The 14,059-nt window shown below is 59.1% G+C and overlaps 1 protein-coding gene across 2 annotated transcripts in view; it reads right to left on the bottom strand.

Moving 5' to 3' along the window:
* The window catches only part of FAM53B (family with sequence similarity 53 member B), an 84,516-nt gene that overhangs the window by 41,492 nt on the left and 28,965 nt on the right, over window positions 1–14,059 (bottom strand). For both annotated transcript variants that reach the window (XM_016210482.2, XM_087824038.1), the window contains exon 2: window positions 7,784–8,048. In XM_016210482.2, coding sequence (XP_016065968.2) covers window positions 7,784–7,861 — 78 coding nt within the window. In that variant the 5' untranslated portion in view covers window positions 7,862–8,048. The remainder of the gene's footprint in view (window positions 1–7,783; window positions 8,049–14,059) is intronic.

Here is a 14,059-nt window from a genome sequence, read left to right as displayed (position 1 = left end):
CGACCCTCGCCGAGCCCTCACTAAGTCACAACCAGAGGGGCGACTGCCTGGCCGCGTCGGATTCGCGAAAGGAGAGGAGAGTGTTAACGGAGGCATCGGCCCGTCATCCAGCCTGGACTCTTTATCCAGGGCCTCCAGGGAGGTGTGGAGCCTGTCAAGTGAACAGGCTTCACACACCCACGAGCAAGCCCGTGACCTCTGACACTGGGGCTTCCCCACGGAGGGAGGAGTGTGATGTGTGCAGTTCACGGAGCTGGGCTGAAAGGAGGCCTCCCCACAGCCCAGGCTGGGAGCGGAGGGGACCTCACAGTGGCAGGAAGGACCTTGAGTGGACGACAGAGGCCCTCCGCCTCCCCCAGGCATCCTCCCTGAACCAAAACCGAAACTCGAAGGTCACCACTGCTCTCAACATACAGCGATGGCTTCTGAGCTGCTTGGCACTATCTTCCCACAGTGGCTCCCTTTCCACTGGGGACATTCTGCATTGTCCCTCCACCCCTCCTAGTCCCAACAGAACACTATGGCCACAGGATGAAAAACAGGCCGGGGAGGCCGAGCGGGACCCTGAGTCCAGGCACTTGCTCTGCAGCTACACAGAAACCTGAGCTCAGACCATTCCCGGGTTCCCTGTGCTAGTTGAGGCCCAAGCTGAGAGGCCTGCACTGACCTCTGGCGAGGAGACTGTGCCCATTGTGGCCTTAGGAAGAAGTATTCCAAAGACTCATCCGTCCGTCCATCCATCCACCCACCCATCCATCCATCCATCCATCCATCCATCCATCCATCCATCCATCCTTCCACCCATCCATCCACCCATCCATCCACCCATCCTTCCTTCCTTCCTTCCTTCCATCCATCCATCCATCCATCCATCCATCCGCAAACCTGCACTAGGAACTACTCGTGCGGGCCATGCTATGGTTGACCAAGAACAGTGAAGGAAGCTCCCAGCCCCAGGACCCGGCTGGTCACAGATGGCTCAAGTCCCCAGAGGAGCCCAGGCCCTGGTTCTTTAAGGCCTGGAAGGGTGAGGGTGGGGCCAACAGGGACACCTGGCCCACCCAGATAAGAGGGTGCCGAGTGCCTGGCACCAGCTCCCCACCCGTCCCCAGCTGCCCAATTCAGGGACCTTTGTCCTCAGTCACATAGGTGATGATCCAATCAGGTTATTCAGGGTCCATCCTGACCAGCCAGGGGCAAAGAGGTGACGGATGCCCGCCCTGGCCCCCAGGAAGCTCACACCTCATGGAGGTCACAGGGTCACAGTCAAGCAGACAACCCTCACACAACAGAGAGAGTGGGGCTGCAGGAGAGGTCAGGGGCCAGCCCTGACCCATAGCCAGCAGGGGCCAGCCAACGCCGCTCCTCTGCTCACCACCCTCCAGCAACCTCCCACAGCTACCAGAATAAAACCCAGGCCGCCCGCTCCCACAGCCCACCAGGCCCAAGTGAGCCAAGCCCGGCCCTCAGCCCCGCTAGGTGCAGCCTACCCCCCTCCCCCCCACGCAGCTCGGCGGCAGGACGGCCCAGCTTGCTGCCACCGCAGGGCCTCTGTGGGGGCCTCCTCAGTGGCTTCCCCACCATGCTCGTCTCCATATGACCTTGTTTGGGGGCTGGGCCCCCCCATCAGTTCATTTGTTTCTGTGCCTATGGTCTGACCTCCCGAGACCTGAGCTCTAGAGGCAGCTGTCTTGTCCACAACATTCCCAGCACACAGTGGGCACCACGGGACTACCTGCTGTCGGCTGCCACGGCCACCTGTCAGCCCCAAGGAAGTGAGGCCAGTGGAAACGGATTTTCACTGGGCGGACCTGCTGCTCTCCAAGTCGCTGGGCTCACACCAGGTCAACACTCGGTGGGGAAGGGGAGAGAGCACCAGGCAGGCAGTCGGGGGACCCCAGGTCGGCCCGGGCTCCTCGAGTGGACTCTGACCCTGTATCTAAGGACACAGTGGACCAGCAATGGCTAACACTGAGATTTTACAACCTGAAGGAACCCCTTCCCAGGTCCCTTGTTGTAGGGGAACCCCACTCCAGGTCACCTAGTCAAACAAGGAAAACTGACAGACTGGTGGTGTGGCCCTCCTTCTGCTAAAAGATGGTGCTAGGATTGCGCCTCGATCTCCCCTGGCACAGGGTGGGCACAGGACACGGGTGTGGCCAACCAGACCCCTCCTGGCTTTGAGGCTCTGGTTCCTGGACACAGCGGGGGCTGGGGCTGGGGCTGGGGCTGGCTCACCCAGTGGGAACGGCCGCAGCCTACCATAAGCACCTGCTTCCACAGCCCCCCGAGCTGCCCCGTCCCTGCCCTTTCCAGGGGTTCATTCATCAGCTCTCCCCCAGTCCTACAGTCCTCTCCCAGCGCTCCAGCAAATTCTCTTTTGCTGTAAGTTAGCCAGAGACGGTCTGTCACCTACAACGGAGGAGCCCTGGCCGGCCTCGTGCTGAGCTTGCAGAGGCTCACGGGTAAGTAACCTGTGGCTCAGCTACTGAGGATCTGCTGAAAGCGACAGAGGTCTGGGCAGAGGTGCTCAGAGCCGCGAGGAAGGATTTCTCAGTGACACCCGCTTAGCCAAAAAGACATTTACAGTGCAGTCTACCTTTTTGGTTTTTGAGGTGTTTTTTGTGTTTACAAAACGCAGGCTTCTCCTCTTTCTTTCCCTTCTCTTCAGGACGGTCCAGTTGGTCAGACTGGTTTACGTGTGTGGACAGTGTCCATGGGAGTAACTATGGAGAAACGCAGACTGACAGGACCGTGGCCGCCTTAAGGCCAACCTAAGGCGTGACATAGCCATGGGCTAATACTTCTCCTTCGGCTTGGGGCCTCCCACTAGGGCAGCTAAAGGGGGAAAAAAGCAACCAGGGGCCCCACCTTGGTCCCTGAGCCCCGTCCGAGGCTGCACCCACGGTGAGCAGGCCGGAGCATCCACACCCGTCGGCCTCCGAGGGAGTCAGGCCCAGGCACCCCTGGCCACTGGCGGATTTCCCAGGACCCAACACCGGGTTCCCGCTGGGCTCCAGGCTGTCGGGAGCCGTTTTATTGCCAGGGTACCCCATGTAGGATAAAATTCCCGAAGGTCTGGGCAGTTCTGCAGCCACAGCCTCTCGACCCTGCGGACCCTCTGCACGCACTGCGTGGAAGGTGAGCGATGGCTGTGTGATGACCCACACAGGCCCTGCGGGCTCACCCGCTGAGGTCTCAGGAGACGCTCTGTGCGCACAGTGCCTGCTGTCGGCAGGGACCAGTCAACGAGCACAGCCCCCCGGGTATTCCTCCCAGTGTGAAGCCTCCCCCAGGGAAGGGCCTGGTCTCTGTCAGATTCCTTAGATCACAAGAGAAGGTTCTGGAATCAGGTCCTCCATGGGAAAGGCTAAAGCTGCCAGTGAAACGGAGGCTTCAGGGACCCTGACTGCAGTAAAGACACAGCTCAGGTCTCTCTGTAACAAGGCGCTCGCTGGGACAGAAAGACGGCAGGGCTCCCGTCTGTCCCTGACCACGCTTCTCCCTAACTTTCTTCTGCAGGCTCCCAACTGAGGCGAGCACGTCACGGTTTCCTCCTCCTGGCGCAGGGTCACAGGGAACCACAATGCCTCCCAGACAAGCTCCCACTCATGCACGTGAGGGGAACAAGCGGGGTGCCCCAGCCTCCGAAGCACGACGCAATGAGGCCGAGGCCGTGGCGGCGGAAAGCAGAAGGGAGAGCCGGGCCCGGGAGAAAAGAGAAGCTGAGAAAGGAGGGGCGCCTCGGGCGGAGGCTCTCAAAGATGCAAATGGAGACGCGGCAGGGGCCTGGCTCCCAGGCTCAGGGTTAGCTCAGGCCCGGGGTGGGCCCCTTGAAGAAAAGGGATTGGGCTGACTTGAACCCTGACTTCTGAGTTCAAGCTTCAGTCCAGCCCACGGCAGCCAGGGATCCTGGGTGGGGCTGTTGACCCCGATGCCAGCTTCCGGTCACCGGGAGCAGGAAGACCCTTGGAGCCCAGAGAGCTGGGTGCCAGGCCTGATGTGGCAACTAATACTTCCAACTGGGCAAGTCGCTTAGCCTTGTATTCTCATCTGACAGGCGTAGAAAGAAGGCCCTGCTCCCCAAACCAGTGTGGGCTGTTGTGGGAAATGCCTTGAGACTGGGGAAAAGGGGGCCACCTGACAGCACACTCCGCCCCCCACCCCGGAGCAGCGCACCCCCAGGGCCTTCTGGCCTCCAGACTTCAGAGGGGGCTGGGAGACTTGCAGGGGAAAGGAGGCAGGGCCTGGCCAGGGGAGATGGTCACTCTGGAGTGAGAGAACCGGCCCTGGGCCTGAGCGTGGGCGTGCGGGAAGGAGCTGGGGGAACGACATCCCCGAGGTCAGATGTCCGGGCGGCCTGCCAGCAGAGCGGCCGATGTCAGAAGCAGGAGGAAGAGCCGACCGCCGGGCAGAGCGGCGGGCGTCGCGGTGGGGGAAAGGGGAACCGGCAGTCGTCGCTGCCCGTTGTGCAAGCCAAGCCAGGCGGGGCCCCGGCAACCTCTCCCTGGGAAAGGCAAGGCGCCCAGCCCTCGTCCGTGCTTTTTTTCTGTGTCCCTTCAGCTCCCCTGGGAATAGGGGCAATCACGTTGTCACCAGAGTTTCATTTTTAGAAAAAGGACGGCCGGGAGGGGGCTGTCCAGGCCTCAGAGGAGCTCTGCGGGCCTAAGACCCCCAGGTGGCCTCGAGGGGACTCTCCCCTTCGGTTTTAGACTTTCTCTCCTCACAGCTGTGCCTCTGGGACTTGGTCCCCGGATTCCAAGGTGGCCTGTGGTGACTCACATTTTCTTTTTTAACCTTAAATCCCCACTTCTGTTACCTTCTTAGTCTGAGTAGAAAACAAAAGCAGCTCTTCCCTCTCAGCTGCTATTATCTTGATGACATTTACATGAGGAGGTTACTGCTCAACCAGCTGGAGTGAAACCCCCTCTAGGTTCCTCTCAACCTGCTGCCCACTCAGAGCAAGTCCTCCCATCGGTTTATCTGACATTCCATCTAGTGCGTGTCATCACCAGACAGATTATTTGGGGTCTTTCTGGGGTTGTTTAGTTCGTGCCTCCCCCAGGAGGCCTAACCAAGGCCTGAGAGACTGCAGCCCCGGAGCAGGGCTGGGCATGTGTGGAGGTCTCGGGTGCAGGACAAGGGCCTGGACTTGGAAGGAGCGTCCAGGCCCTGGCACCCTGCCTGTGAGCTGTGTGACCTGCCCCCCACCCCAGCCCCTGGGGTCTCAGGCCAGTTTCCTGTCTATAGAACAGGGTAGAGACAGACATACCCCTGCCCCTCCCAGGGGGGGGCTCCAGGGAAGGGAGGGGTGTTGGGACCTCTACAAGGCCGCACAGAGCACACCTCCCGCCCAGGCTGCTGGAGGCAGCCGAGCCCCCTGCCCACACTGCCCTGTTCCCCCCCCATACTGTGCTCCCACTGGTGCCACACAGACAGAACCAGGCCAGGCCTGGGCTGTGCCCAACTACCTGTGAGGCACCGACACACTGACAATGAAAGCCCCTCTCCGAAGGGGGCTGCTCCCACAGCTGACGTGCACATCTGGGAGTCAAGGGGAGGGAAGAGGGGACAGCTGGGTGGCTCTGGGCCCGGAGCAGCCGCTGACTATCCACGAAGGGGAGAGGGGGTCTTGGAGGAAAGGAAGACCCTGACCCGAAACCAGCAGGAGTGCACACAGCAGAGCCCCTTTCAATGACCCACTGGCTTCCCCTGACTTCCTTTCCTTTTCTTTCGGAGATGAGTCTTCCTTCCCTGGCTAGGGCTGGGCGGCCACGCTCCTCCTGGCAGGAGCTCAGTCCACGTCTATTTGAAGAGCAGCTCAGCTGACCTTGGGCCCACGTGCCCTGGAACCGGCTCCACAGCCAACCCCAGCCAGGTCCGCCCTAAGACGGGACCAAGTTCAGCGGCAGCTGAGCCAACGGCACAGCTGGAACGGGGCAGGGATCCTCCCCCGGGGCCTGCAGAAGGCCCTCACCCCGAAGGCCATTCCTTTCTGGTCAGAGCTACTCTAGACATGTGCTTTAGACTCTGCAGGAAAACACCCATCGACAACAGAAAACAGAGCCGCCTCGGCCATGACGGAGCAGCAGCCAGAGAGGGACCGAACCGACAGCGAGCTGAGCAGCAGCTGGGCACGGGAACCCGCATTCACTCCACAAATGTCCACTGGGCACCGCCGTGCACCAGGACCCGTCTTAGGTGCTGGGTGCTCAGCAACAAGCAAGAGACAAAGCGCCTGGCCTTAATGAAGCCCGAGTTCTAGAGCAGGAGTCGCTCAGTACACGAGACCCAAGGTTGGAAAGTGCCTCAGTGGAAGAGAGACTGGAAAAGCATGTGTAATGGGGGGAGGGGAGTGTGGTAGTGGAACTCAATTTTAGACAGACTGGCCAAAGAAGAAAGGGAGGGAGGGAGAGTCCTGCTAAGGGGAGGTCTTGCAGGCCAGGGAAAATGTACAAAGGCCCTGAGTCAGGCTTGCGTTTGAGCAACGAGCCAGGGCGGCCTGAGCAGAGTGAATTTGGGGGAGCAGCAGAGAGAGAGCAGAGTGGTCATGGGGGCCAGTGTGTGCGGGGCCTGGTACATCCTAGGAAGGGCTGTGGGTCTGCTCGGCCTGAATGGGAGGCCAGTACAAGGCTCTGAGAGGAGACAGATCTATGTTCCCTCTGGCTGCAGGCAGGGAACAGGCTGAAACAGCCAGGAGCAGGGGACCAGTTCCCACAAGAATCCGGGCGAGAGAGGATGGCACCAGCGGGGATGCTGAGAGACATCTAATTGCAGATATATATTAAATGCAATTCAGAAGGGCCGTGCGATGGGCAGAGCCCTGACTCATCTTTGTTTGTGCAATCTGTCCAGCCCAACGCTTGACACACCCAAGGTGCTCTGTCAAGGCCTGTGGAGTGGACACAGGTCTCGGTGGCTTTTGCAAGCTCCTGGGAGGGCGAGGGTCCCACCAGCCTGCTCTCGGCCTGGTTGCTGGTGAGCGGTAATAGAGGGAGCCCACGAGGGTGCTAGCGTGGGAGCTCCTGGGGGCTGTGGGGAGTGCCAGGAGGGGCACTGGGCAACATGACCCTGACGGCAGGCCCCCTGTAGACCACAGACACTGCAAAGAGTTAGGGGGATGGTCCCATCTACAGAAACCCTCCACGGGATGCTTGTGCTGGATGGGACTTCTTCCTGCTCCTTGAGCAGGGGACAGGAGGCTGCTCTGTCCTCACTCTGACAGCCGGCTTATCTGCCTCTCAGGCCCAGCCCCCACGCCATTTGTTCAGAGGACAACTCTGGCAGGGGCAGCCGGAGGGCAGCTGTCACCACGGCCCACCACGCTGGCCACCGGATTGCACCTTCTTTTTCCAGCGTCTCCCACTCCTGGCATTCCTGAGGCGGCCACTCTCACCCTGCACCACCCTTCAGAGGCATGGCCTTATCTTGGGCCCCACGCAGGGTGCCACCTCCCCTTACCGGGCTGAGACAAGAAGGAATGTGGGTCTCGGTCTGGCGGGGGTGGCAGAACCACGCTCGGTATTACTGACAAGGTGCCGGCCCAGCCGGCCTACCTCACTCAGCAGAAGGCTCCGGGGCGGGCAGGTTCCCTCCTTCCTGCAAGTTCTCAACCAGGCTTGGGGTTTCCCTGCGCCACCCCCGCCCCAATGGCCACATCCCACAGAGAGCACAGAGCTGCTCTCGGGCACTCTGGGCGCAGTCTGTGAGGCCTGCGTGCTCCGTCCACAGCCCGGGCGGGACATCGAGCCTCGGAAGAGAAACAAAGTCCACAGGCCCTTACCAGCTCAGAGGCGAAGGTCCTGCACGTTACACAGTCGGCGCCCTGGGAGTCGCGGCTTTGACTCAGGATCATCACCATGGTAGGGACCTCAGGAGCTGGGCTCTGTCCCAGGGTGGGCACGAGCCATCTTCTGCTGGGCAGACTCGGGCAGACGCGATCTCCTGGGCACCTCCCAGGTGACTGATGTCAGCAGAACCAGCTCCCCATTGGCCGCTCACTCTTGGGGCAGGGCCCTTGCAGGAAATGGCCAAGTGTGGTCACCTCCCTGGGAAGACAGAAGGATGGCAGAGGGATTTAGGACTGGGGAAGACCAGGGCCCAGAGAGAGCTGCCCCCTTCCCTCCACGCCGGGCCTGCCTCCCTGCTGAAGGACATACATCCTGGGAGGGCCTCAAAAGCCAGGATCACCTTCTTGGGGTCCCCTCCCACCACACCCTGACAGGTCCAATGATGAACCTCAGTTCAGCCACGTGACACCTTTCAGACATATCTTAGGGTCTCACAACCTGCCATTCCCCAAGTATAATCGAGTCGTGTGACACCTTACACTGAGCTGGCTTTACAGACAGCTCAGCTGTCTGCCCACCAAGGCTGCGGGTCACACACGCACTGGCCCCGGAGTCAGCCCTCACACAGCCGACAGGAAGCAGTGGACCCACAGTCAGCAAGGTGGCTAGTCTTCCGCACCCAGATGTGAACAGAAGCTCCTGGGAAACTCGGGAGGACCCATGTAAAGGCACGTGACTCCCATCCTCGGAAGGATCACACCTCCACAATGACACGTCTGAACGCTGGGGGCCTGTGTAGCTTTGCTCCCTTCCCCAGGATGAGGCAAACCTAGTCACAGACCTCGCAGGGCCCACCTGTACCACTCAGCATCCAGCAGCGGCAGGACCCCCCCCACGGTCACTCTGCACAGCTGGTCACACCTCCTCCCCCGTCCACCATGATCTCCCGCCAAACAATCACCAAGAACGCGGCCTCCAGTCCAGGCTGGAAGAGTCGCCCTTACCAATGAACTCCTCTGATCCCGTTTCCCATCCCACCCCTCTGCGGTGACACCTTCAACGAAAGTCACGTGGATACCTGAAGGTCACCGTCAGAAAGTCAAAACTAGTGATGATGACAACGCGTAGAAAGGCCACTCCTAATCTGTAATTAAAAACAAGCTGCTCCATGCGGGAAAATGTTTGCGAGTCTGCTGCTCTGTGTAAACTCATTGCGCCCTGGTATTTACTTGCTGCCCAGACTGTAAATCATACTTTCCTGTTTACTTCGATTAGACTTTACAGTGGGTGCTATTGAAATTGCTCAATTACGGGCCAGCTGGCAAGCACAGGAAGATTACCTTCCACTGTTCTTCGAAACAAGGTTCATCCAGAGTGCAGAGGCAGGGAAGGGCGGGGGGAAATCAATACACAGTCGGAGGCCTGACCGCTGGGGAGGGAGGCCCGGTGAGGTCCACGGGCTCCCGGCTCCGCCAGGGGACCCTGCGCAGTTTCGGCACCACGTCGAGCCAGAGCGCCGCGTTCTGACAGCGGGCGAGCTGCTCCAGAAGAGCCTCAGACCGTTCCTGAGCTGGGGCCAGACGGCCAAGCCAGAAATGCCTGCCAGACCCCGGACACTTGGCTCGGGAGCCAGCGGGCGGGAGAGTGGCCGGAGGGGTGCTCGTGGACCGTCCCGTGAAAGGGGCCCTTTGTGCCTCCTCGGTGGTAGAGGCAAGGCCTGGCGGGGGCCATCTCCTTTTTGGGTGCAACCTTGATTCCATCTTGGGGCGGCCAGCCACTGGCCTGAGGCCCTACTTCCTTCTTCCCTCACGGGGCAGGGGGCCTCCATGGTTACGAACCCAGGTCCCAGGCGGGCACACCTGGGCTGGAATCCCAGCTCTTGAAATGTACTGTCTGATCACCTTTGCTAAGTTATTGTCCGAGCCTCGGTTTCCCTCTCCGTGGAACAGGGACAGTGTGGCTGCCTCAGAAGGTTACTACGTCACATGAAAACAGAACCCAAGCCCCGGCCGGGTGAGCAACCCCTGCTCACGGGAGGAAATGCTCAATTAACAGTCTCGACCGTCAGTCATTCCATGGGGGAGCCCGTGGGGCCCCATCCTTTCGCAGCAATGGGCACCCAAGCATCTGTCCTCTCAAATTTTTCAAAGGGGAATTTCATCAAGTTTTTTTTAAAATACTAAGATCCATCAGGAGGGGACCGGCTGTCCTAGGGCCCATCCCTCCGGTGAAACAGTAGGTGGCCAGCAAGAATGATGCTGTGGAAGCCTATTGCCATGGAAACAGGTCAGTGCATCCGAGGCAGCCGCTAGGCACCAAGCGCAAAGCTGAAAGAGGTGCCCTGGCTCTCACTCTGTCCCCACTGGAGCCCTGCAGGACCCCAGGGCCCCAGAGGCAGCAGGGGGCTGGGGACTGGAGCACCAGGGAACTACGGGGGGGGGGGGGGCAGCAAACACTGAAGGAAGAGAGAAAATCCGGGACAATCCCAGTCCTCAGGGTCAGGGCAAGAGAGTGCCGGGAACGCAGGCACCGCAGGCAGGCAGGCGGGGAGGGGACGCTGGCACAGAGTCCTGAGCAGAGCCCTCCGCAGGGGCCAGCGACACACAGCACTGCCTGTGTGTGGGGACAACCTAGGTGCCCATCAACAGGGAACAGGCTACACAAATCCCAGCATCGTTACACACGGGACAGCTCGTCCCCTTCACCACAACTTCAACGAGGCAGCTTTACCGGTACAGATAGGAACACTCTCCAAGACCCACTGGCGTGAAAAGGGCAAGAGGGGGCACAGCCCGGCCGGTCCCACAGCTACGGCAGCCTCGGGAACGGACGCGGTTCTGGATGGAGAGAAGGCCTGGCACGCCGTATTTCACCCGGTGCGCGCGACGCCTTTTAGACCCCAGGAGCCTCCCATCCGTGACTCATCTCCCCAGGATTCCCATCGAGAAAGGAAGGGCCAAGTCACACTTCCCGCTGACCCGTGACTCCACCTCCCCGACCACCCGCACGCTCCCGGGCTGCAGGTGTGGTGGCAGAGGGCCCGGGCGCCCCCAAAGTCCTTAACCCAAGAGTGCGTCTGTGTGAGGACAGCCCTGAGAGCCCCAGTACTGTGCCCGGAGCCAGGACTGCAGCGTGGGAGGGGACACAGTGTCGGTCGGAAGGCACCGAGCAACGGTGCCCGCCGTGGGCAAAGGCCCAGGATCCGGCACCGTGGAACCCAGCCTCCAGAGCCGCCTCCATCCCCGTGCCCCACACAACACGCTCCCTGCCTCCACCTCCCGCCTCCCTGGGCACCAACCAGGGGCCAGCTCTTCTCACTGAATCACCTCACGGTCCTATGAACAGGACGAGCTGTGGGCAGCACTCCCATTTTCCAGATGAGAGAATGAGGCTCCAAGAAAGTAAATCCAGTGGTTGCCTGAGATCCCCCGGCAGACAGGGGCAAGGGCAAGATGTGAGTCCAGGTCTGCCTCCCGGGCCACTCTCTCTGCCACCGCGGGGGACAGGGGACAGCTCTGCTCTCTCGACTCCTTCCTGACGTGAAACTTTCTTGCTTTCGCTCTGCAGCCTTCAAGGTGCTTTGGTTCGTTTGCGACCCTTGAACCCAGCTGTCTGATCTCACTGTGAGAGAGACTCCCAGCTCCCCGCAAAGGGGAACCCTGCCTGGTGCAGGCCAAATGCACTTGGATATGCAAAAAAAAAAAAAAGTATCACCTCTAAAAACCTGTGTCACTCTGAAGTAGATTAAAGACGTTTACCAAAAGCTTCTGCCACACACTCTGAAGGGCCACCCCTCCGACAGACACTGACCACGCTGGGAAGCAGAGATGGTGACGTTTCCTTCCTTTAGCAGCTTTCTCGGGTGTTTACAGTCCTGCAAGTTAGTTTTTATTTATTTATTTTTAAAAATATATCTTTATTGATTTCAGAGAGAGGAAGAAAGAGAGTAGAGACATCAATGATGAGAGAGTCATTGATCGGCTGCCTCCTGCACGCCCCCCACTGGGGATTGAGCCCGCAACCCGGGCATGGGCCCTGACTGGGAATCGAACCCCGATCGCCTGGATCCTAGGTCGATGCTCAACCGCTGAGCCACGCCCGGCTGGGCTGCAAGTTAGTTTTTTAGCAGCAGAATATTTCATAGCCCTGCTCAAAGCAAAACCTACACATGACCTTGGCCACCGGCAGCAACTTTCCTGATGGCTTGAGGAAGCCCTTCTTCTCAGAGCCTTCATTTCCCTGTCCCCTTAAGCAGAGGCCATGGGCCGAGAAAAGAAACTGTGCAAGGCCTTCGGGAAGGCCATGTGCACCCTCCAACTCCCGTGGCTTCAGCCAGTGACACAAGCCGTCTGCAGGCAGGACCCAGAGGCAAATGTATGCACATCTGGGGACATGCGCGTCATAGCGGGTCACACTGCCTCTGCCACACCCGGGGACGAGCCAAGGAGAGAGGGCCGAGCAGGCCCCGGGGTCGGCGAGTCAGGGTACGCCTGCCACAGAAAGGAACTAACCCTGCATCTGAGAAGTTAAATGCTGCCCAGGAACTGTATCAAGAGCCATATTTTCCAGACTGAGTGCTGCTGGAAAGAGAGCCTGGTGAGTGTGCGTTTCCAGACTGCTCTGGGACGCGGAAACTACCGCCCACCGCCCAGGTCCCGGTCCTCGGTCCCATGCAAAAATCACGGATAAAAGACCACAGTGCCTCGCCCCCTGCAAAACAGAACGACAGAGGCACGCGAAACTCCTCTAGCTAACAGTTTTCAGTTTTCACACCAAGGACGTGCTCAACACCAAATACTCCTGAGTGAAGGAAGTTCCCAACAGAGGCAGTGTCCAGAAAAAAATACATTTTTTTAAAACCATTCTTCTTTTATCTCCTTGGTTTGTATTTACAGAAATAACAGGGGACACAATCATTTGGTCCGGTCCTGCCAAGGCAACTAGAGACGGGACTTGAAATTTAATAAATCTAGGAGCTTTTTCATAGCTAATTTATAAGTTGATAATTTTGTATAGCCCAAGAATGATGTTATAAATATCCAAACAGCCCTTGGCAGAAAAAAGGTCCCCCATCCATTTTAACAAAACAGCCATAGTGACAGCACCAGGCCCAAAGCTCACGGCAACCTCAGAGGACACTACGTGTGGGCACCTTACCATCCCATTTCACAGAGGGATGACCTGAGGCCCAGGCCAACCAGGTGTGAAAGTTAAAACAAGGATTCAAGACACACCTGCTGAACCCCCAAGTCCCTGTCTTACCCCGTCTACTCCGGGATCTGTGAATTCATCGTTACCCCGTAAGCATCTGATTTCTCAGTTCAGCGGACTAACGCGGGCACTCAGACACTGGGTTCGCGGCACCCCCTCCTCTGTACGGCTCAGCCTGAGGCACCCGGCCACCCAGGAATTGCAGCCACACTTCCGGAGCCAGCGCAGTCCCGGGCAGGCTAAGGCCCTGCGCAGGCGATCACCTCGCCCGGCTTACGTTCCCCGTATAACGTGTGAGAAGTTATCCCTGTTCTACCAGCTCGGGTGGAAGGTCAGGAGGTGAGACCCTCTAGGGTGGGGGCACCCTACAAAATGTCCCCAGATGTCCTGATGTCCTTAGACGAGCACCAGTCTGAGCAGAGAGCAGGCCTCAGGAAAGGCTTGTACACTGGCTGACAGAGATCCCGTCTTCCCAGCCTCAGCCCGAGCAGCTGGAGCAGAAGCCATGCAGCAGGCGTTCCAGGGATGGGCTGAAGGACGTCTGAATCCAGTGCTGAGTCTCCTGTTCACTCAGGATCCCATCTGCATATGACAGGTGAGGACACTGGGCTCAGAGGGGTTCAAGGACCTGACTCAAGCCACACAGCTGGCATGGAAAGTACCTGCTGCTCACCTGTCCCTATCACTGGCCCCAGAGCAAGGCGTGTCCTGATGGTGTTTTCTCCAGTAACTAGATGAATATCTATTCCCTGGCCTAGTCCCTCTAGGTAATCAAAGGCCACCAAGGCCCACACTGGGGGAAGGACTAGCAGTCACATTACCTGGTTAGAAAGGGACCACCTAGTGCCCTTGGCTGACAAGGTGGCCTGGGCCCCCATGAGGCTCTCTTCATAGAGGGAAAACCGCAACAGTGCAATGAGCTGAGAGACCAAGTTGGGACTCTGATCTCTGGGCCTTAATTACAGTCACTCTCAGTGTCACGGGGATTTTCTACTGGGGTTTTTTTTAAGCCACTAACATTTCAGGAGGAGGGGGAGGGATGACATTACTCAGAGACA

This window comes from Miniopterus natalensis, chromosome 14 (assembly GCF_054644295.1).
Source record: "Miniopterus natalensis isolate mMinNat1 chromosome 14, mMinNat1.hap1, whole genome shotgun sequence".
In the NCBI taxonomy this organism is placed as follows: domain Eukaryota; kingdom Metazoa; phylum Chordata; class Mammalia; order Chiroptera; family Miniopteridae; genus Miniopterus; species Miniopterus natalensis.
The sequence above is the reverse complement of the archived record's forward strand: the minus strand, read 5'-3'. Positions and strand labels throughout refer to the sequence as shown.